The sequence below is a fragment of the Protopterus annectens genome, chromosome 5.part0 (genome assembly GCF_019279795.1).
Source record: "Protopterus annectens isolate FY-2018-M chromosome 5.part0, PAN1.0, whole genome shotgun sequence".
NCBI classification, from domain to species: domain Eukaryota; kingdom Metazoa; phylum Chordata; order Ceratodontiformes; family Protopteridae; genus Protopterus; species Protopterus annectens.
In genome coordinates, this window is record NC_056735.1 from 314352100 (window position 1) to 314377253 (window position 25154).

Below are 25154 nucleotides of genomic sequence, written 5' to 3' on the forward strand. Positions count from 1 at the left end.
TGGTTAGGCTTAAAAATGACCTACAAGAGCCATTAGTCCAGTATTCACCTATGAAACAGTTACTATGTACTCTAATTGTTAACTGTTTGCCACATTTTCTTTAAAAAGGAAATACTTTGCTTCTGAAACACAATGATTTTCTTCACTATGTCAAGTGTAGCACAAACTTTGCTGCCCATAAGATTTGCCTGCTTTAAATGAGCTTGCAGTGTTACTATCCATAATAAGAACTTTGTAATTATATATATATATACACATATATATATATATATATATATATATATATATATATATATATATACAAATATATATATATATATATATATATATATATATATATATATATATATATATATATATATATATATATATATATATATATATACATATATATATATATATATATATATATATATATATATATGTATGTATACAGTCCAATCTGATTTGACCCAAAGGTTTCACTGTGTTTCCAAAATATGACAGTAGTACGTAAGCAAATATGTACTACATATTGTTTAAATTTTGCATTTTAAAGTAGTTCAGTACCCAATGTAAATGTACCTCATTTGCCATTAATCCACAGTTTTCACACCAAAAGTCACTTTTGTCCTCAGTTACAGCTTGAGTTGAATGGACACACTCATTCTGGCAATCACTGAATGTACTGACAGTGTGCAGCAGTGTGCAGCATGCACTGCATTCAATCACTGAATGTACTGATAGTGTGCAGCATGCACTGCATTCAGCCACTGAATGTACTGACACAGTGTGCAGCATGCACTGCATTTAATCACTGAATATACTGACAGTGTGCAGCATGCACTGCATTCAGTCACTGAATGTATTGACACTGCAGTGTACAGCATGCATAGGTTCATAGGTTCATAGGTTCATACTAGGCTATCTGCCCGAGGGCATTTACAAGCCTAGCCCATCGTTTTGTGGCTTACGCCACCCCTTTAGTATGGGGAACTATACCCATTATTTTGCTGTGCCTCTGTCGAGCAGTGACACTGAGGTAATCCCTGGGGTATATCTGCGATCTCCCATCCATTGGTCAAGATTTCTCTTGAACAAGGCCAGCGAGGTGCTCTGCCTCACATGTACCGGGATTTTGTTCCACAGCATAGGGAGTCTTTGGGTGATGAATCTATCCCTCCAGCAGCCTATTAATAGCCGTGTCGAGGTTTAAGTCTCCGCCTTGTGGCTCTGATGGATCTAGATTTTTGAGGTGAAGCATATTCATCAAATCTGGGTTTGACATGGCCTTGTATGTTAGGCAAAGGTCACCTCTGAGCAGCGTGGCGACTGAATAGAGCTGGAGTTCTTTCAGTCGGGCAGCATAGGACAGATTTTGAGACCCTTTATCCTTTTGGTGAGGAACTTTTGTGGCCTCTCCAGCTGCTGCAAGTGTCGGGTCAGATACATTCGAATGGGGCATTGTACTCAATCATTGGTCTGATGAGTGATGAGTAAAGGGAGACTATGACCTCCCTTGATCTAGATGAGAATCCCTTCATGATAAGGTGGGCAATGTAGAAGGTCTTCCTAACTACTTTAGCTACATGGGTGTCGAATGACAGACTACTATCAACCTGGGTCCCCAGGTCCCTGATAACTTCTTCCGTGCTCAGTGGATTGCCACCTATTTGGTAGCTAGGGGTAACCTTGTTTTTCCCGAAGGGTATGACTATGCATTTTTGGCATTTAACTTTAGGCCGTGGCTCTGGCACCAGTTATCCATTTCTGTGAGACCCTTCTGAAGGATATCTGTGTCAGATGTGTTTTCTACTATGGCCCAGTTTGCAGTCATCTGCAAACTTTGTCAGCCATAACCCTCCTGTGTTTGCTTGTACTTTGGAAAAGTAGATGCCAAACAAGAGTGGGCCCAGGACTGAGCCCTGTGGGACACCACTTGTGACAGGCTTTGAGTCTGACATGGCGCCAGCAACTCTGACCCTGTGGGTTCTGTCACTCAGCCAGTTTGCAACCCATCTTGTGATGTATGGGTTGACATTTAAGCTGATGAGTTTTTCAATGATACCCGAGTGGGGTATTGTATCGAAGGCCTTAGCCAGATCGAGGTAGGCTGTATGGACTGCCTTTCCCTCATCAATGGCTTTGGTGACTGTTTCGGAAAAGTCAACCAAGTTTAAAAGGCATGATCTGCCTTTGACAAAGCCAAACTGGGTTGGATCCAAAGTCTGCAAATTCCCTATGTCTTTATTTATGAGGTCCATTATGATCATCTCCATGGCTTTGCAGATAAGGCTTGTCAAGCTAATGGGCCGGTAATTTCCAGGGTCGGTGGAGGCACCGCCTTTGTGAAGTGGGACCACAGTTGCAGTGCGCCACTCCCTGGGTACGTATCCAGAGGTAAGACTTTGATTAAACAGCTGTCCTAGCTGTGGGTTTAATTCCTCATTGAGTTCGTGGAGCACACAGCCGGGGACACCATCAGGTCCCATGGATGCTGTGTTTTTTGCTTTGGAGAGAGCAGTTCAATCACTGAATGTACTTGCAGTGTGTAACATGCACAGCATTGAATCACTGAATGCATTGCCAGTGTGCAGCAGTGTGCAGCATGCACTGCATTCAATCACTGAATGTACTGACAGTGTGCAGCAAGCACTGCTTAAAGTCACTGAATGTATAGACACTACAGTGTGCAGCATGCACTGCATTCACTCACTGAATGTATTGCCAGTATGCAGCAGTGTGCAGCATGCACTGCATTTGATCACTGAATGTGGTGACAGTGTGCAGCATGCACTACATTCTGTCACTGAATTTATTGACACTACAGTGTGCAACATGCACTGCATTCAATCACCAAATGCATTCTCAGAGTGTAGCAGTGTGCAGCATGCACTGCATTCAAACACTGAATGTACTGACAGTGTGCAGCATGCACTGCATTCGCTGTTTGTTTCAATAGTATCAAAAAGCATTTCTGCTTTAAACTTCTGTTTCTTCTCTAAAATATTAATAACTTGTTGAAGAATGTGATTCTAGTTCTTAAAAATCTCAGATCTTACAGCTTTGATTAAACTTTTGCAACACACCTTTTCATGTCTGCTTGTTTCTTTTTCAGTGGTATGTTTTCTACCTGCTCATTTGTTACCACATATCATATTGGTTACTGTGTAGCCACCTATCATTGTGCTTTTACTGTTATTATCATTTTTAGGTTACATTTTCACCTCATTTTTCATTCACATACCTTATTCTGTGGACTGCCTACATCATTCATCTGTCATCCTTTTTAAGTTGCATGCTTAGCAGTTCACTTGGTTTCACTGTGCATACATGATTGGCTTTCTCCAGTGTTAAATCTGCACCTCTCAGTAGTCTGCCATTAGCTATTCATTTCTGAATTCACATTCACTTCTGTCTGATATAACTGAAACAGCCAGGTCATCAAATTCACAGTCTTACTCTCTTTGTTTAATTTTAGTGGCATATGCTTCTACTGTTTCCTGAACCACCTAATTTCAAGTACAAAAAAATCTCAATATATGTTGCATCCTACTTTGATTCACAATATACCTAAAATTTACTTTTTTAAAATTTAATTTTTACCTCTTTCTTCCTCTCTAAAACTAAAAAATGTATTACTTCACTCCCCTGTGAGATGAAGGAATGTTGCATATTATATTTTTCAAGTTTGTCCCCAGCTTCACTAGCAGTGAGATACAGTCCAAAATGCTGAAGGCTTTTTTTTTTCGATGTGCAATGGTTAGGTTTGGACATTTCAATATTTTTAAATAAATAATGGTCTAAATAAATGGACAACATTTGTGGAAGAATAGAGTTGTAATGTGACTATATCTATTCTGAAGCACTGAGAAGGCCTCATCTGTATTTAATGCAATGGTGCCTAGAAATTACAGCTTCTTTCACCTTGGTGCTGGCAGAAAAGCCTAAAAATCTAAGTTTCTTTAAAAACACTGCACCTGTTTTACAGAATGACTTGAAACTTAACCTATCTATGATAGCTGAATTCTTTATGTTCCATAGCAAAAAATGAACTGCACTGCAAGACATCTGATAGGGTTGCAGCCTTACAGAGCTTGCTTCCCTAGTTTGTTTCTCAGACGGGGTACCATCTGTGTACAGTCTGCATATCCTCACTGTGTCTACATGGTAGTTTTATTGTATGTTCTTTTATGAGGTCCTTATTATCTGTGCTATGGGAAAGCTGGCAATTCTCAAAATTGCTTACAGGTGTGCATTTTGTGTGTGTGTGTCTGTAGATATATCATCATCTTCTTTCGGCTGTTCCTGTTAGGGGTCGCCACAGCGGATCATCTGTTTCCATTTCTTCCTGTCCTCTGCATCTTGCTCTGTCACACCAACCACCTGCATGTCCTCTCTCACCACATCCATAAACCTTATCTTAGGCCTTCCTCTTTTCTTGTTACCTGGTAGCTTCATCCTTAGCATCTTTTTCCCAATATACTCAGCATCCCTCCTCAGTACATGTCCAAACCAACGTAATCTTGCCTCTCTGGCTTTGTCTCCAAACCTTCTAACCTGGGCTGACCCTCTAATATACTTATTCCTAATCCTGTCCACCCTCTTCACACCCAGTGCAAATCTTAACATCTTTAACTCTGCCACATCCAGCTCTAACTCCTGCCTTTTTGTCCCCAATCCATATAACATAGCTGGTCTCACTACCCTCTTGTAGACCTTCCCTTTCACTCTTACTGGTACTCGTTTGTCACAAATCACTCCTGACAATCTTCTCCACCCACTGCATCCTGCCTGTACTCTCTTCTTCACCTCTCTTCCACACTCACCATTACTCTGAACTATTGATCCCAAGTATTTAAACTCATCCACCTTCGCCTCCTCTACTCCTTGCATCCTCACCATTCCTCTGTCCTCCCTCTCATTCACACACACATATATTCTATCTTAGTCCTGCTGAACTTCATTCCTCTTCTCTCTAGAGCATATCTCCATCTCTCCAGGGTCTCCTCCACCTGTTCCCTACTCTCACTACAGATCACAATGTCATCTGCAAACATCATAGTCCACAGGGACTCCTGTCTGATCTCGTCTGTCAACCTGTCCATCACCACAGCAAATAAGAAAGCGCTCAGAGCTGATCCTTGATGTAATCCCACCTCCACCTTAAACATATCTGTCACTCCCACCGCAGACCTCACCACTGTCACACTACCCTTGTATATATCCTGTAACACTCTTACATACTTCTCTGACACTCCCAACTTCCTCATACAATATCACATCTCCTCTCTAGGCACCCTGTTATATGCTTTCTCTATGTCTACAAAAACACAATGCAACTCCTTCTGACCTTCTCTGTACTTCTCCATCAACATTCTCAGAGCAAACATTGCATCTGTAGTGCTCCTTCCTGGCATGAAACCATACTGCTGATCACTAATCATCACCTCCCTTTTTAACCTAGCTTCCACTACTCTTTCCCATAACCTCATGATGTGACTGATCAATTTAATTCCTCTGTAGTTACTACAGCTCTGCACATCACACTTATTCTTAAAAATCAATACCAAAACACTTTTTCTCCATTCCTCAGGGCATCCTCTCACTTTCCAAGATTTCATTAAACAATCTGGTTAAAAACTCCACTGCCATTTCACCTAAACACCTCTATGTTTCCACAGGTATGTCATCTGGACCAACAGCCTTTCCATTCTTCATCCTCTTCATAGCTATCCTTACTTCCTCCTTGCTAATCCATTGCACTTCATGATTCACCATCCCCACATCATCCAACTTTCTCTCACTCTCATTCTGTTCATTCATCAACCCCTCAAAGTACTCTTTCCATCTGCTCAACACACTCTCCTCACTTGTAAGTATGTTTCCCTCATTATCCTTTATCACCTTTACGTGCTGCACATCTTTCCTAGCTCGGTCCCTCTGTCTAGCCAATCAGTACAGGTCCTTTTCTCCCTCCTTAGTGTCCAACCTTTCATACAACTCTTCATATGCCTTATACTTAGCCTTTGCCACCTCTCTCTTTGCCATGCACCTCATCTCCTTATACTCCGGTCTACTTTCTTCATCTCTCTGACAATCCCACTTCTTCTTCTTTGCCAACCTCTTCCTCTGTATACTCTCCTGTACTTCATTATTCCACCACCATGTCTCCTTGTCATCCTTCCTCTGTCCGGATGTCATACCTAGCACCTTTCTAGCAGTCTCCCTTACTAGCTCTGCTGTAGTTACCCAGCTATTTGGTAACTCTTCACTGCCACCCAGTACCTGTCTTAACTCTTCCCTGAACTCTACCTCACAATTACCCTTTGTCAATGTCTGTAGATATATATATATATATATATAATATATACACTTGTGCCTACACTTCTAGTGTGGTGTCCATGGTGCCATGCTCTACTGAGTGTCAAGATAGGCCCTAGTGATCATGCACTTGATTACAGAAATCAAGAAATCAATAAAGCCATATCTGATCATGTAGCTGAACAATGATTCGCAGATCATTACCAGTATCAATGGACCTTGATTCAGGTATTAGGAGGTAGACTGTTATGTGATCTTCCTGATGAGAACACACATAAATCATTAGGGTCAAAATTATGTCTAACCCTAGACAAAGCATTTCAAATTGCAGCATCTTTGGAAATTGCTGCACAGGGTGGCTGTTTCACTGCATAAGGTAGATGTCTAGATTACCTACATCAGAACCTGTAACAAATGACAAGTCTCAAGTTCAGGTATCTTGAGGTACATAATATGGCAACAAATAAGCACAGAGCTAGCCAGTGGTATCTGGAGTAAAACTAAAGATAAACTGGACATTGGTTTAGGGATATTCTTTTTTGGTGAAAAGTTATAAGATACTTTAGAAAACTGCATCTAGTGAGCTACTGAAACATGAATGTTAGAGCTCTATGTGTATGGCCAAGCATGAATAAAATCATTTGACAGGGCATGGCTGTGGCAATACGAAATTGCATAGATTTTCAGCCTGTGCAAGAAGTCATCAAAAAGGCACCACTAAAGATAAGCCACATTTATGTAACTATGTGCAAAGCAGTATTATATATCATCAAATAACAAAATATTTGTGAGTCTTGTAAATCAAACAGCTTCTGCCCTGAAGAAGCAATGCCTAACAATGGGCTGTGCAAACCTGCAATTTCTAGCAAAGAACTTTGCAAACATGTACAGACAATATCAATAATGGATGGCTTCAGAGGATCCTCAGACAACTCTTTTCAATAATACTTGCTACTTTGTTACTGCTGCCAATTATTCCAGGTTCACTAGGTCTCATTTCCCCCCACATTAAAACATTGAACCAACTGCAGCAGCCAAACATCCTAGCGCATTATAGATATAGCATATATTACATATGTAACTTCTTCCACAAATTCTTACACACACACACACACACACACACACACACACACACACACACACACACACACACCACCACCACCACCACCCTTCCATTTACACACAAGCAAAAAATTACTTTCTTCATACACCTCCCCTTTCTGCCTACATATTTCTCCACTTAGACATAATAATTCACTCCAAGCAGTATATAACTGCGCATTATACAATGACCCCCCCATTAATATTCCAAAACGTGCACGCTGATTGGTCAGCATGCACATTGTAAATCAGACTTATACTAATGGAAAATGTCCGGTCGCTTGGACTTTTTCCATTAGTATAAGTCTTTTTTTACAGCAACGGAGAACGCAAGATCTCCGTTGCTTTTTAGACACTGTCTTGCTGTGTTAAAGGAGTTTAACATAGCGAGACAGCTTTAAAAAAAGCAACAGAGATTCTCCATTGCTTTTTTTAAAGCTGTCTTGCTATGTTAAACTCCTTTAACATAGCGAAACACTTTGTAAAAAGCAACAGAGATCTTGCTTTCTCCGTTGCTTCCACCCACAGCTCTGATGTACTGCGTAAGCATACGCATGCGCAGTACATCAGAACTGCCGCAGAATACCAGTCAGCTGTGGAAGGGCAGCAAGGAGGCATAATACAATACCATTATTTAAGAAAAGTAAGTATTTCTTTTTCTTAAATAATGTCATTGTATAATAGCAATAACCCACTTCTGGGTGTGGGTAATGCTGGATTTACCCACGGTTGTCTTTGTTTGGCCACTCGGGCTTCGCCGTCATGACCAAGCCACACCAACCGTGGATAAATCCAGCATTACCCACACCCAGGCATGGGTTATTGCTATATTAGTTAAGCAGATGATTGTTATAATATTATCCAGTGCATTGTTGCTTAGATGAGATTTAGTCCTAAATGGTCAAATATGATCCCAAGGATGAAGCCCAAAGAATCAAAGGTACAGACAGGAAAGAAGTAAATGCCTATACAACTTCCATTTTTTGGCAAATATTATTGCTGTACTATACAGAGTGCAGAGATATGCCAAAATTGTCACCCTAGTGAACTTAATAAATATTGAAGCTATATATTTTTTATGCTGGTTTATAAGTCAGTCTGAATTGCAGAAGATACTGATGCCTTTGTGTGATTTTTTTGCCCTGTGACAATGATTTTTTTTTCTCCAAGATGGATGTTTTAGGGATTTATATCTATCTATGTCAGTGCTAGTTATTGTCGGCACTACACCTGGTTGACACCAGTTTAGTCAGTAAAATAAGGTCAACTAAGCAGATGGACGGCAGGTGTGTGACACTGTACAAAATTCATGGTAGGGGAATATGCCTTTTCTCCAATACTGTGTGATCTCAGAGTTACTATATATAATTAGCAGGGGTGGGGGGTTACAGCCCCCACAAATAAGATGGCAAGACCACTAGCAAAAAGTGTTAAGTTTTGTTTGTTTCTCATGTTTTACTTTTTCATGCACCAGTTCTGTTGGTCAGCATATGCATAGCAGCATGTCAACATTTTCTGGTCAACATTGTGAGCATTATCATTAGGATCATTTGATAATAACTCAATACACATACATATATGTGTGTGTGTGTGTGTGCATAGAAATATGTGTATATATATATATATATATATTTTTTTTTTTTTTTTTTTTTTTTACACAGCAGCCTGTTGTTTCTACTCTAACAATGTAAAAGGACCCAGTCCATCTGCTTTACTTTGATTAGCAAAGTATATATTTAATGTAAAGTTCAGGGTTTGATTTCTTCTATATCCATTTACCTACTGAGCAAGTCACTTAACCAAACAATACTGTTTTGTCATCCATGGAAATCAGAAACACTTACATCCAGTGGACTTCTCCAATTGACAAATGAATTTAAAAAAATAAATAAATTCAAAGTGTAATAAATAACTATAAACATTTCACCTGTATTGTACAAATTACTGGGGCTTCCTTCTGCCCTACAAGTGTCAGTCTTTAAAATGATTCTTCCATCTAACATTTTAAACATTTCTGTAGTATGCTGATAGTGGTGATTTAGAGAAGATTAAAGTCCTAGTTTGTGAGTCTCCATTATCTGTCCCGTAAAACGATTGACCTCTAACATGCATTTTTTTCAGGTTTCTGAACTGTACAGCAAACAGAAACAGACAAGGATATGGCAGAAACAAGTGACCGAGCCCAGCTTCTGCAAAATATGAAGAACACACCATTTCAAAACAAATGCTGTAAAGGTAATTGATCCCAATTCTAGTCCCACAGAATAGTGTAATGTAGAGCAAAATGATCTACTCTTCAGCTTTCACCCATAATACATAGAGAATAATGAGACATTTAGTCCTAAAATAATTTGTTAAACTAAGTAAAATGAAAAACACCAAATTCAAAACCAGAATAAACTTCAGACAAAAAAAGTGAAAAAAAAGACAAAATAATGACTGTCCACACAGATAAAAAGTTAAGCGCTTTCTTTCATTTTAATCACAATGAACTTCTTCAGTTCTGTTTTTTTCAAAATGAATTTGTTGATGTTACCAACAATCTTCCCTTCTACTGAACTGATATGATACTGGGCCACTAGAATGATGATGGGCCACTGGCTCAAAGGAGGAGAACTACTGATGGGAGACTGGTAACCTAAGATCAAAAGTGATTAAGTTGTCGGGATCCCATTATGATATGGAAGGCTCCCCATTTCTGCAAAGGCTTTGGCAGGGCAAGTGCTCCAGTGTTTTTTTTTTTTTAATTGTCATCAGTCTGCTTAAGATAAATGGAAACTCATCTGTGAATCACAAAAGTACAGGTTTTAGCTTCTTAGCTGAAGTACACATCAATGCATACCCTGTCACTGTTGTTGCAAAGCAATGTTAGATGGCAAACTATGCCTATGCAATACGCCCTCCCACAGGGTGGATCTAACTTTACAATGTAAAAAAAAACATATGGCACAGGGCTAGCAGTAAGTAGAGTTGTTGATGAGGTCTGTGATGAAGTTAAGGAGCAGCATAAGACTTTATAACCTGATGCATCTCCTATACAACGTTGATAAGAATTTAATAAAATTTTATTTTTTCTTAGCAGCAGTAAGTCAGTATATTAATTACATAGCATGAACATGTCAAAGTATGAAGTAAAGTGATGTATGGCAACCACACTAGGCATATACATTTTACATACAGTACATATTGCATTCCTTATTCAAATTATGCAATGACTATTTAAAATAATATGATTTTTATATATATTGCTGGTATGTCTTTGAAAAGTATGAAATCAACTAATTATATCTGTGACATGTTCTCAGTATTTAGATTCATAGATTAGTACTAGGCTAACTGCCTTTGTGGGCCATTTTGAGCCTATCCAATTACCCCCTGTAAGAATCAAACCCTGCATCTTGTGCCTGTAAGGTAAGCACCTTAACCATTATGCCAACCTCCTACCCCTATCTTGCACAGTCTGATGCCACAGAAGACCTAGCTTCATGCCAGTATTTGTACTGTGACATTTACAGAATGTAGGCTCATGGGATGAGAATCAAAATGCCTATCACTTAGCATTAGGAAGTAGTGTACAGCCATGCAGAAGGTTTCAAATTCATAAAATAGGGGGGAACTTCAAATATACGAAAAGTGAAACGATGCTAATGATAATCATAATTTAATAATGAGCACAGTGTCAGGCATTTCATGGCTCATAACATGACAAGAAGTAAAGCTATCAGTGGGAAAATAACATTCAGTTAAATAAGACATACTGGTAAATATCCAGTTAAATATTCACCAAACATCTACATGAAATGCTGTTCTCGGGTGTTAGCAGTGACAACAGCAGAAATCAGACATAAAGCAGCCTAGCACAACCTAACCTACCAGTATTTTACAAGTACAGACTGAAAAGGTAAACAGTGAAAGTTTTATATTGTGTGACCAAAAGTGCACATTGTTATCCATCACCTTAGTGACCAAGATATATACACACTTCACGGTAACCACTGATAATTCCAAGAAACATTTCTGGCATTTCCATGGCAATTCAAGAAACTGACTACCTTCCTGCAAACAGTGCTCTTCTATATTAAGGTGTATGTAATGTTTCCAGGCATAGCAGCACTTGGTAACACTATTCTCACAGCATACCACTGTCTCCCTCACAGTTGATGCCCCTACCCTCTTCAGCTATGTTGATGTCATTGGTCTGTCACTTCAGCTGGACAAGTAAGCATGCACTTATAATAGAACAGACTCGGGACATGTCTTTGCTCAGGGGAAGACATGCTTCAGGTGCCTGGATAGCTCGGGTGGAGTACTGCAATATACCCTTAGCTCCATTAGAAAGTTTGTCCTGATTTGTGCATATTGTTCACAAGAGACAACAATGTTGTTAGCCATCAGCAAATCTGCAGTCTGTAGTAACATCACCTACAATTACACAATATTTTTTTAAAAAGAAGTAAATGCTGACAGTGTGAAAGTAAAATGGAAAGACTTAACTTGGTTTGACTTGGTTTGTTCAAATCATTACAGTTAAGATGCCCATTATGAAAAACAAACTGTTAAAAATGAACAACTGAACATAATTCAAATTTCCTGGGTTAATCCAACAACACTTCAACAGGCTAAATAAATTGAAAGTAGCATTTGTTATTTTGATAAAGTAAGCATTAAACATAAAAAACGCTTTTCGTTAAACCACAATGGTTAACTTCATCAGAAAAACAAAGGTTTACAAAGCCAGGGTTTAAATTCCCCTCCTCTTAAAACTCATGGTTTTCAAAAGCCAATGTTATTGGTTATACAAAACTTTTTCTAAGTTGATGTTAGTGAACTCCTCCCCTTCACAAATGCTGCATTACCTGGTAGATAGTATATCAATTCAACCAAGTATTAAAATACAATATCTACAAACTTATATCATCAATAGAACGTGCATATTAAAATGGCAATAAACCTGTGTTTGTTTTTCTCATTTTGTTTGGCGTTTTTATGCCTCTAAAATCTATTAAAATAAATACATAAACTGGCCAAATAGGCAAGTTTCCTTAATTTAAAATATTTGTGTATTTGTGCACACTTGTTAAACTGTAGTGGTGGTAAAGCTAACTACCTTATATATGTATATACACTTTTTAAAACATAGTAATAACAAGGCTAACTACCACTTTCTTTCTTTTGACTCTACGGACTGAGAGACAAATACAAAAGAATAATGTTTTTATGCCTAACTCTGGTCTGAAATTAACACATTATTTGGATCAAAAATTATTGAAACATGTTAAAACCATATTATGGCTGTTTTAATCCTGTTTTATTCATTCTTTTTCATCCTATTCGCAATTTCATGAGTTAAAAGACTAAACCTACTGTTTATCTAGTTAAGCTTCTCAATTTTAGAATACACATAATCAAACTTATTTCATTGATCCCAGGGTAACAGCAGGAGTCTAACCTCAGCTGCCAAATAAGTTCACACCTTTCTAAACTGAGGGAAGTTAGGTCCCCCTCTTTCATCATTCTGGAACTGATCAATTACCTGGAATTGAAATTGATGTCCTGGGTGTTCTAGACTATGCCTTGCCAAGGCATTCTCTATCTTGTTTCTCCCCATACAGTAGGTGTGCTCGTATACAATTTTGCATAACTTTCTATCGGTCTTCCTTATATAAAACGCTGAGCATTGTGTACAATTTGCCATGTAAACCACCTGTTTACTTTGGCAATCAAATTTACCTCTTATCTTGTATTTCTTATTTCTTACCATAAATGTCTGGCCAACCCCCATGTACTTACAGTACCTACACATACTGCATTTATACATACCACTCCTCATTCCTACCATCCTCACTTTCCTCTCCAAGAGTTGTTTAGGGTTACTACCTCATCTGTAGACTATCCTTAGAATCTCTACCACTTTTCCCCTCGGGGAATTATCATTAATGATTAAATCCCAATTTTTCTCTATGATAGACACAATACTCCTAGCATCAATACTAAAAGTACAGATAAAACTATATGGGCTAATTCCTTGTCTGGTAACCCTGTAGTCCATTGTGTACTCCTTCTGATTATTTAAGATAGGTGTATACAGTCCCCTGTCCCTTTTCATCTGTACTTCATTGATCAACTCCAAAATCAAATACCTAGGATAACCCCTTTTCAAAAAGAGTTCCTTCATGAAATTACATTCATCCGCGAAGTCGTCGTCTCTAGTAACCATCCTTGCAGCTCTAACCAGTTGGCCCTTGATTACAGATTTTTTCTGTGTGAAAGGGTTACAGCTAGTGAACTGCAAGAGTGAATTAGAGTACGTCTCCGTCCGGAAAATTTTAGCTGTATAGCACTTGTTTTGAGTATCTTTACTTAGGTCCACATCTAAATAAGCTATCTTGTCTTTTGCAAAGAGGAAGGTAAACTTCAAAAAGTTTGTGGTGGAATTCAAATGTCTTAACATATCTTCAGTAGCTATGGCATCTCCTTTAAATACCATAAAGATATCATCCAGGAACCGTGTATAAAACAGAATTCTCTCCTGTATATCTGGATTACCTAACACAAATTCCCTCTCCCAGTGTGCCATAACTAAGTTTGCTAAGCTCACCCCACATGGGGAGCCCATGGCGACACCTATTTTTTGGAAGTAAATTTTGTTGTTAAAGGTTATATAGTTATATGAAAGGATTATGTCTAGCAGTTCCTCCACTAACTGAATCTCCTCTCTTGGTGCCCTATTTAATCTCATCATGGAGGTCACCCATTCAATCCCCTTTAAATGTGGAATAGAGGAGTAAAAGTCCTTAACATCTATAGTGAGGACATTTGATTCCTCGCTAAAGAGAATTTTATTAATGTTTTCCAAAAAGGACCAAGAGTCCTTTGAAATCTGGATTTCATTTTTGACATACTTTTTCAAAATGTTGTTGACAACCTTGGCACATGCATACGTGATGCTATTTCTTGCTTCGACCAAGGGACGCATTAGGGGGTTCTATATGTGTTTGTGTACCTTAGGGATCCCAAAAAGAATTGGGATCCTGGGAGCTGGCAGAATCAAATAATTGAAGAGTTCCACATCAATCTTGGCTTCAATAAACATATCATTTATTAATTACTTGATTCTAGCATATGCTATGTTCAATTAGTTTCTTGAAACCTCTTCATAGGTATTAGTTGTTACTATTCCCATCATCCTATTGGTGTAGTCCTCATTATTCATCACTGCTAGTCCACCCTCTTTATCGGATTCCATAATTCTCACTGGTGCCTGACGTAAGTTTTCAAGCATAAATTTTTCCTCTTTGCTAATGTTGAACCCATGTCTATCCCCCCTAGTGATAGATATTCCTATTGCATTTCGCAAATCTAAATCACAATTTTGGTCAAATAGTGCAATTGTAGGGTGTAAGGGTGGATGATAAACACTAGGAAAATAATAGTCTTTTCTTACATTTGTTTGTTCACCCATTAATTCCAACCTTGACTTTAAAATCTTTAATTATTCCGAGATTTCTTTCTCTCCTGAGTTGGTTGAACTATTAGCAAAGGGTTACACCTTTGTTCCATCTGCACGAGCTGATGTGGCAAGGACTCTAATTGACTTTAAACTGTTTGTTAGAAAACTAAATTTGTTTGTATTAATGGGTGAACAAACAAATGTAAGAAAGACTATTATTTTCCTAGTGTTTATCATCCACCCTTACACCCTACAATTGCACTATTTGATCAAATTTGTGATTTAGATTTGTGAAATGCAATAGGAAATTCTATCACTAGGGGGGATAGACACAGGTTCAACATTAGCAAAGATGAAAAATGTATGCTTGAAAACTTACGTCAGGCACCAGTGAGAATTATGGAACCCGATAAAGGGGGTGGACTAGCAGTGATGAATAATGAGGACTACACCAATAGGATGATGGGAATAATAACAACTAATACCTATGAAGAGGTTTCAAGAAATGAATTGAATATAGCATATGCTAGAATCAAGTCATTAATAAATGACATGTTTACTGAAGCCCGGATTGATGTGGAACTCTTCAATTATTTGATTATGCCAGCTCCCAGGATCCCAATTCTTTTTGGGATCCGTAAGGTACACAAACATATACAGAACCCCCCCAATGCGTCCACTGGTCGATGCAAGAAATAGCATCATGTATGCATGTGCTAAGGTTGTCGACAACATTTTGAAAAAGTATGTCAAAAATGAAACCTAGATTTCAAAGGACTCTTGGTCCTTTTTGGAAAACATTAATAAAATTCCCTTTAGTGAGGAATCAAATTTATTCACTATAGATGTTAAGGACCTCTACTTCTCTATTCCACATTTAGAGGGGACTGAATGGGTGACCTCCATGATGAGATTAAATAAGGCACCAAGAGAAGCGATTCAGTTAGTGGAGGAGCTGCTAGACATAATCCTTTCATATATATAACTTTCAACAACAAATTTTACCTCCAAAAAATAGGTGTCACCATGGGCTCCCCACGTAGGGCGAGTCTAGCAAACTCGATTATGGCACACTGGGAGAGGGAATTTGTGTTAGGTAATCCAGATATACAGGAGAGTATTCTGTTCTATACATGGTTCCTGGATGATTTTTATGGTATTTAAAGGAGATGCCACAGCTGCTGAAGATATGTTAAGACATTTGAATTCCACCACAGACTTTTTGAAGTTTACCTTCCTCTTTGCAAAAGACAAGATAGCTTACTTAGATGTGGACCTAAGTAAAGATACTCAAAACAAGTGCTATACAGCTAAAATTTTCTGGAAGGAGATGTACTCTAATTCACTCTTGCAGTTCACCAGCTGTCACCCTTTCACACAGAAAAAAATCTGTAATCAAGGGCCAACTGGTTAGAGCTGCAAGGATGGTTACTAGAAACAACGACTTTGCAAATGAATGTAATTTCATGAAGGAACTCTTTTTGAAAAGGGGTTATCCTAGGTATTTGATTTTGGAGTTGGTCAATGAAGTACAGATGAAAAAGGACAGGGGACTGTATACACCTATCTTAAATATTCAGAAGGAGTACACAATGGACTACAGGGTTACCAGACAAGGAATTAGCCCATATAGTTTTACCTTTACTTTTAGTATGGATGCTAGAACTATTGTGTCTACCATAGAGAAAAATTGGGATTTAATCATTAATGATAATTCCCTGTGGGGGAAAGTGGTAGAGATTCCAAGGATAGTCTACAGATGAGGTAGTAACCTTAAACAACTCTTGGAGAGGAAAGTGAGGATGGTAGGAATGAGGAGTGGTATGTATAAATGCAGTATGTGTAGGTACTGTAAGTACATGCGGGTTGGCCAGAAATTTATGGTAAGAAATAAGAAATACAAGATAAGAGGTAAATTTGATTGCCAAAGTAAACAGGTGGTTTACATGGCAAATTGTACACAGTGCTCAGCGTTTTATATTGGGAAGACCGATAGAAAGTTACGCAAAAGGCTATACGAGCACACCTACTGTATGGGGAGAAACAAGGTAGAGAATGCCTTGGCAAGGCATAGTCTAGAACACCCAGGACATCAATTTCAATTCCAGGTAATTGATCAGTTCCAGAATGATGGAAGAGGGGGACCTGACTCCCTCAGTTTAGAAAGGTGTGAACTTATTTGGCAGCTGAGGTTAGACTCCTGCCATTACCCTGGGATCAATGATAAACAAAACCATAAAGATGAGTGCAGGGGTCAGTTATCTCCATACCAAGTAGAGATGAAGCCCTGACTATGCTCAGAGGGATGAGAAGGTCTGGAAGAGAACTGCTTATGCAGTTGCTGCTGGTATTGCTGGGAAGATGTCAGATGTGTACTCCAAGTATGAAGGTGGGGCTTGCATCCCACTGTAGCCAAGCATAGTGTGCATGCAGATGCATGGAATCATACTGGGTTCAGTGTAGCAAGCATTGTGCTGTACCTGTTGGCCAACAGACTGAAGGAGTTAAGAGCACAGACAAAACACCTAACTCCCTGCTGGATGAAAGCCACAATTTCAGGCCACCATCCCCCTTGCTTGGAGTCTTTGGACTCTAGAATAAAAGAAAGAAAGAAATGAGTTGCATCTGCAACTTTAAGCACAGTTAGCACAGATGACATAAGCTCTGAGCTATTAATGAGCTGTTTTCTGTGCCTGTGGCACAGGGTTTGATTCCTTCCATGTTCATTTGCCAACTGTATGAGTCCAACAAGTCACTTAATAGTACAGTGCTCACTGGGTTCCCTCTGAAAAGGGAGAATTTGTCCAGGGGGGTCATACCATCAACTAAAAGAAAAAATATAATGGTGTATATTTCATGGCAGATACTGAGATTTGCAATCATTGTTTAATATTTCTTGCGGAATTATTTAATTGAATATGTTTAATATCCTACAGACTGCTAAGAGGTGAGCTGTGCATACAAGGCATCCTTTGACCCATTACCAATGGATTTACTGCACATCAGCAAGTCAAATGGCATCAAAATTGCTTGGTTTAGGGATGTAAACCTCTTCAACATCAACAGAATGGTTTGGAGGGACAGGTATATTTCACAGAGGATGCTGCTGCTGAGGAAAAGACTGCCCATCAAAACAAAACAAAGTTCATCCCTGTCCATATTCAAGTGCAACTTAGATCTATGTATGGAAAACAGAAAATTTACCCCAGGACTATCCCCGTACTACTAATGGACAGAGGCAGCTCCTAAATGCTTTATTCCATGCATGGGTCACCTAAAATTATTTGTGATATGATCCCAGTTATTCTCATTAGGGGTAATTTATATTTATAGATCATGGGATGGGTAAGGCCAGTCTATAGACAAATGAGATTATTTTGAATACAAAAAGGAAAACTAGCTAAGCTTAAAATGGCCCACAAGAGCAGCTAGCCTAGTACTTATTTATGAGGGCTTGGTTCTCACATGGGTTAATTAGCTATGCTTAAAATGGCCCACAAGGGCAGTTAGCCTGCTACTAATCTATGATCCTATTTATAGCATTCTTGTAGCAACAGCTGTAAATGTAGGACTACTGTACACATGGTCCTGGGTTTGAATACAGTGTATTCCATATACATTTGTCTTTCTAAGGGGATCCAGTATCTGTCAGCCTGGATGACATGACTGACAGACCTCGATGCTTTGCCAGAAATGGTCTTCATCTGTCACCACTGGGATTTCGGCTGCTGGCTAAGGCACTTGCCACCCCCATAGTGCCTTTTTTAGGCAGTGTCTCAGGGACAAAATTCCCAATGTAAAAATTCCATCTAAAAGTAACCTCAAGGTTATGCTGTTAAATGCTAGGAGTATTAACATGAAACTGCACTCACTGGAAGCAGTCCTCACCTTGGAAGATGGAGACATTTGTGCAGTCACGGTGACCTAGTTCAAGGCTGTGGAGAGCACCCCAGCCATACTGGGCTACACCTCCTTCCACGCATTCAGACCACAAGCAGAAGGTGTGAAAACTAAAGGAGGCAGTGTATCAATATTCATTAAATATAAATACACCTCCAGATTGGTTAGACGGTATGATTCCCTGGAAATACTTCAGGTGCAATTAACTGTTTGTAGGACACCTATTCAAGTCATTGCCAGTTACAGGACCCCCTCCATGAATCAGGACACCCACTCTACCTATTTGGATCTACTTGAGTCTACCAAGATACATCTGAACACCATGGTTTTGAGTGACTTTGACTACCCATCCATTGACTGGGTAAATTACTTGTGTCCAAACTCACTTGCCTAAAGGTTCCTCAACTTTGTTAACTCCAATGTCCTGGACCAGCTGGTTGACACCTCCACAAGGGGTGCCAACATCCTGGATCTGGTGCTTACCAATATGGGGACCACTGTAGCAGCCACACTATGGGGTCTTTCCTGGTAAGATTAGACCACAAATCTGTCTCAGTTGAGATAACTACCATACCTGACACGCCCCCCCCCCCCCCCAGCAGCAACTAAACTAAAAAAACTTCTCCAAAGCAGATTATAGCCTCTTACAGTATGGTATAAATACCTTCACTCTATCTCCCCCTCCAGATTGAACTGGCAACTATGCCAAGTTCTACACCAATGCTTTATACAAACACCTGTATAACTGCAGTGACTCGGCCGTACCTGATAGGACCACAACAAGCTGCTCAAGGAAGAACAAACCTGCCTAGTAGACTACTGTCATTAACGGGCTTTACAATAATAAAAGAAATTGCTATCTAAGAGTAAGCAGGAGCGAGGTCTAAACTGGAAACACTCCCGTCTCAGCTTAAACAAGCAAATAAGACTTCTTGTGAAGTCCTCCAAAGCAAACTATGAATCCAAATTAGCTTCCTCAACTATAGACAACCATAAGGCATTCTTTAGTTACATCAGCAACCTAAAAAGAAAAGGCCCAGATTTGTCCTGGACTGGTAGCTAATGATACCACATATACTGAGCTTGTGGACATAGCTAACCTGTTGGCCGACAGGTTCTGTGAAAACTTCACTCCCCTGTCCCTGCCACATGTACCCCATGACATCCTTACCACCTGTCCCCTACCCTGTATCTCTAAAAAGCAGGTTGTAAATGCCCTCTCTAAGGCCAAAAACACAGCATCTATGGGTCATGATAACATCCCAGGCTGTGTCCTACTTGGACTCCAACAAGAATTAGCAATACCATTGGGTACTTTCTTCAATCATAGTCTAAGCTTTGTCCCAGCTGAATGGAAAATGGCCAGCATTATTCCCTTGCACAAAGGTGGTGCTTCCACTGACCCTGGGAACTATAGATGTATTAGCCTGACTAGCCTTATCTGCAAGGCCATGGAGCAAATCATCACGGACCTTATCAAAAAGATATAGGTAATCTCCAAACACCTGATCCTACTCAGTTTAGATTTGTCAAGGGGATATCATGCTTGCTAAACCTGGTGAACGTCTTTGAGACCGTCACCAAGGCCCTGGACAAGGGAAAATCTGTGCATACATCCTACCTAGACTTAGCCAAGGCATTTGACACTATGCCCCTCTCAGGCATCATTGACAAACTCACCCAGCTAGATATCAACCCTTATATCATTAGATGGGTCACTAACTGGCTCACTGACAGAACCCATATAGTTAAAATAGGGGATTTCACTTCCAAAAGCAGACCTGTAACCAGTGGTGTTCCACAAGGATCAGTCCTGGGACCTCTACTGTTTGGAATCTATGTCTCCAAAGTACAAGCAAAAACTAAAGGTCTGTGGCTGACAAAGTATGATGATGATAGCAAACTGGGAGTGGTCATAGAATGTCCAAATGATGTCAATATCCTACAAGAGGGTCTTACACAAACAAATGATTGGCACCAAAGTCATGGCCTTAAACTCAGTGCAAAAAATGTATTATTATCCCTTTCAGTGAGGGCACTGCCTCAAGCAAAAAAGAAGTTATAACCTCCCCTCTACTCTTCCCTCATCAGGCTAATAATTCAGTACAACTTCCCTTTTGGTATGTACCTTTCCAAGCTCCTGCAGCAATTAGAGAGACCACAAGTGTTCCTCACAAGGAAAATGTAAGGTCTTCAGCATCTGTTTTATGTGGAGTGTTTGAAATCACTGTAATTTTATTCTGTTTCATACAGACTACTAAGACGCGATCTCTGCCTTGCATACAAGGCAATCTCTGACCCTGCTGTATTAGAAATGCTGCATCTCTATAAGTCAAACGGTACACTCTCTTAAAACCTTTACCTAGTATGTGGCATTAATAGAACCTGCTGGAGGGACAGATTTGTCTCCCAGAGGTCACCACACCTTTGGAACAGACTCCCACGTCATGTCAAACAGAGCACCTCATTGGTCCTCTTCAAACGCAATCTGGACATTTGGATGAGTAACCTTAAATTCATTCTGGGAGTTCCACCTGTGTCCCTCTTGGACAGGAGCAATAGGTGCAGATCGTGGAAATAAGGGTAGAACTTGGCTAGGCTTGCAAGGGCCCTAGGGCCATTAGCCTAGCGACATCCTATGATCCTATAAACCTATGAACCAATGTTTGTAGTTGTGATAGTCTAAAGGAGACTTTAAAAGTATTCTGATAGTCTGGTATTTTAAGTAGATGCAAAGCCTCAATTTTTGGAACTATACACCCTCACACTATCAAGTGTAGACCCTCCCACCTGATTGTTTTGGATAGCATTAACATTTATTTTAAAAAAATGATACAGAGAAGCAACTGAAGCACTGTTTGTCAACCCCTCCCCCAATGCATTTGATACTATCAGCTTCTGTAATTGAATTCATAAAATAATTAATTTAAATGTAATATGAGACTAACATGGTTTACTGAATTACTACAAAATGGCTTCAAAGAGTCAAAGTGGAACTTGGAGATGTTTAGAGAGTTAAAATTCATAGCTGGTAAACTACAAGGGTCAGTAATGGAGCCACTATTCTTTTTCATATGCATTAATAGTATGTGTAATACTGAAAATGGACATATATCCAGCTAGACTAGCCTGGTCAACAAATGTAAAATATATGTAAAATAAATAAATAAATAATACCACTGACACGGTTTGGCTTGACTTCACAGAGAAACTTATCTATTTCAGTCGTCACTACAAACATGATTAATACACCGTAAGAAACTGCTACAGCACCACTACTAGTTCTAAATGTCAAGAAAACAAAAACAGTGCTCTGGAGGAAAGAAATGTTAATCTGGCAGAGACAAAATACTGTCTGTCAAAAGTTGTGTAAATTATGCCATAGAAGTGGTATCTAGTTACAAATATCTTGGGTAATCCTAAACTAGAGAATTTTTTGCACCAAGTATGTTCAACAGTTTTAACAAGACCAACAATGTAGGATTGGTTATATAGTGGTGAGCACAGCTGCCTTCCAAGCAGCTGACTGAGGTTCAATTCCTGGTAAATGCAAGAAGTCTCTTCATTTAATCAAAATGTCTGTCTTTATTTAGGGTTAAATACCACATGCCCCCTCATGCTGTCCTTACTTTGTTTAACACAATGCCGTGCCACACCTCATACACGGCATTTTTACACTGAATACAACCACAACAGCAAGACCTCTAAAGAATGTCAAGAATGTACCATAAGAGAGAGAGACAAGCAATAGGAATGTAGAGAAGCATCCATACTGCAAACTGCTAAACTAGTTCTCCAGGCCGATTGTCTAGCAATGAAATAAGAGACTCATTTAAAATTTACAGAAATTCCTGTGTTCACATTATGGGCCTTCTAAAGGAATGTGATTCACAAAGGTAACTAAGAGCCTGTTGTATATAGGGTTGTAATGTATCAATATCAGACAAATAAAGGGGCTGGTGACAGAGCACTTGTGCTGCTACACCTATGAATTAAAAGTTGCCACCTGAAATTAAGAGGTCAGACAGTTACCATGTCTTTAGAATGTGCTCAAGAGTCACTCCGTACACATAAGTAACTGTCAGAGTATTGGCATCACATATTACAAACTAATTACTACGGCTTGTGAAACAAGAATCTGGATGCTTAAAGCTAGAATTAGTGGTAATGGACTGCATAATAATTGTACTAAATAGATCAAAAACCAGTAAAAAACACACAAAGGGAGGTATTTTGCCAAATCACAGAAGAAATCCAAAACAAACAGGCGAAATAACGAAAGATGCAACCAGAGATATAAAGTCCACTTGAGGAACATGCTTTATTAACACTGAAAATGCCACACGTTTTCATCTAGCAACTAGACTTCATCAGAAATACACCAATCAGTACCCCCCTAACATTTATACCCATAGGTTGTGATTAGACCTATCAGCAGCACTTTTCACTTAATAAATTTAATAAAGACAAATATATATAAACATTTCTTAGTTGTTAAAACTCTACTAAAGGGTCATTCATAAAATTTGTACACCTAAATCCTACACATTGTTAACTACATTCAATCATGTATAAACAAAAAACTTTAAAAAGATGTGAAAACGTACTTAAAAGTTTAAGTTCCAATATTTAACTTAAAAACCAGAAAATAAATGTGTAACAGTGTATCTACATATGCAATAACACCATCTAGAGGCAAAGGAATATTAAATCCAAAAATAAAATCTTTTACACAACATGTACTAAAAGTTCTAATAAAAATCCCAATTACTTACTAAAAAGTTGGTAACATAAAAAAAACTTTTTGTAGAATGGTAGTAACAACCAGTAAAAAATACATGTCATAATTTAGCAGCTCTTAGTTTTAAAAGTGGGGTAATGTTGACATTTTCATTAAGTCCTGGACTTCTTGCTGCATCTAATAAAACCTGCCAGTACAGTTCCCTCAATTCTAAAGATGGCCAGTAAAATGTATGTAGCATCCCAAATCTTGATTCTTTAAGGGGGCACCAAACAACTCTACGTAATACAAGTTTTTAGTGGAAATTTAGGAGCTGCACCATCTAATAATGGCATATTTTATTGATTATTGATTTTTAGGGTTCCTAAGACGCATTCTTTCGAATGCACCTTGATCGAACTTAAAAGAACGAAAAGACAAAATAGCAAAGCAGCTTTTAAACAAATTCTTTCCCTGGGAAAGAATTTGCTTGGCTGCTTCCATTACTTTGCCATTTTTGGCACTGTAGTGCGATCATGGAGATGGTATATTTAAGTGGGGGGGCACAGTCCCCCACTTTATGTATTGCTTTAAAGTTTGTTTGTTTTTTGTTTTGTTTTGGAACAGCGATTTTTTTTCCCTGGGAAAAAAATAGCTGTTCCGAGTGTTCGGGAATGTAAGCTTTTGCTTACACAGGTTCGATAAATCAGCATTCACTTTTTTAAGCATTCTCTGATTTAATATAGACCCGCTTTTTATCTAATTGCACACATTTAATCAACATTGCAGCTTACCCAGTTCAGAACATCATTTCCAGTTAATCATCTGTGTATTTCATCAAAATAACTAAAGATCATACCTTTAGTTTTTGTCAAAAGTGTACTAAATCACTTTTGGTCATAGAAAAATAAATGGTTGTGCACTTTTTACTTGTCATTTTACAGTTGCAACTTTGAAACACCGTAAACGATATTCTTAAAAGTACCTCTTTGTGTTGTTGCCAGAAAGTGTGCTGGAACACATAAACAAGATACAAGTCAGAAATTCTGTACTCACACAAGTATTTTAGGAAAAGTATTTACTAAGTGCCTGACCAAGCAGTTTCATGTGGAAAAGTAGACGTTTCTTGTACATGTTAATTAGACTTAACTTGTGTTCACAGAAATATTCTTTACATTGCATTATAAACAATGCATTTAAAAACAAATTTAAATGAAAATGATTGATTTTCAGTGTAGTGGAACATATGAATGATGGTAGGGTAGTTAATGTAAACACAGTGTGAGTTTTTATGAGAGAAAGAAGTTTAACTCATTAACACATGCAGCAGTACACATCACAGATGAAAATCATGTAGATCCTTAAAGAGCATGTGACACTGCCAGCCCAGCTATCTGGAATTTTGTAAATAATTATATGTCAGTTATGAATATTGATATGATTTATACAGAAGTATGTGTTGAACAGGGTTTGTACAGTAACGAGCTTCAAGAATGTAACCACAGTATACCCTGCTGGAACATAGAAGATTAACTTGCAAAACTTCAAGAAAATAAATTGAAATTAACTTGTTTTACAATTGTGTTATTAAAAGTTAGTTTCACTGCAGCAAGGAAACAGGGTGTCTAGAACTAGGGTGCCTTCTGCATTGTTTTCTAAGTGTTTTATTGTTTTATGACT

General features: G+C 38.6%; 1 protein-coding gene across 3 annotated transcripts in view; it reads left to right on the forward strand.

Annotated features, from left to right (window-relative positions):
* The window catches only part of LOC122802607 (transmembrane protein 272-like), a 322220-nt gene that overhangs the window by 58541 nt on the left and 238525 nt on the right, over window positions 1–25154 (forward strand). For all 3 annotated transcript variants that reach the window (XM_044072294.1, XM_044072296.1, XM_044072295.1), the window contains exon 2: window positions 9526–9639. In XM_044072294.1, the coding sequence (XP_043928229.1) occupies window positions 9564–9639 (76 nt within the window). In that variant the 5' untranslated portion in view covers window positions 9526–9563. The remainder of the gene's footprint in view (window positions 1–9525; window positions 9640–25154) is intronic.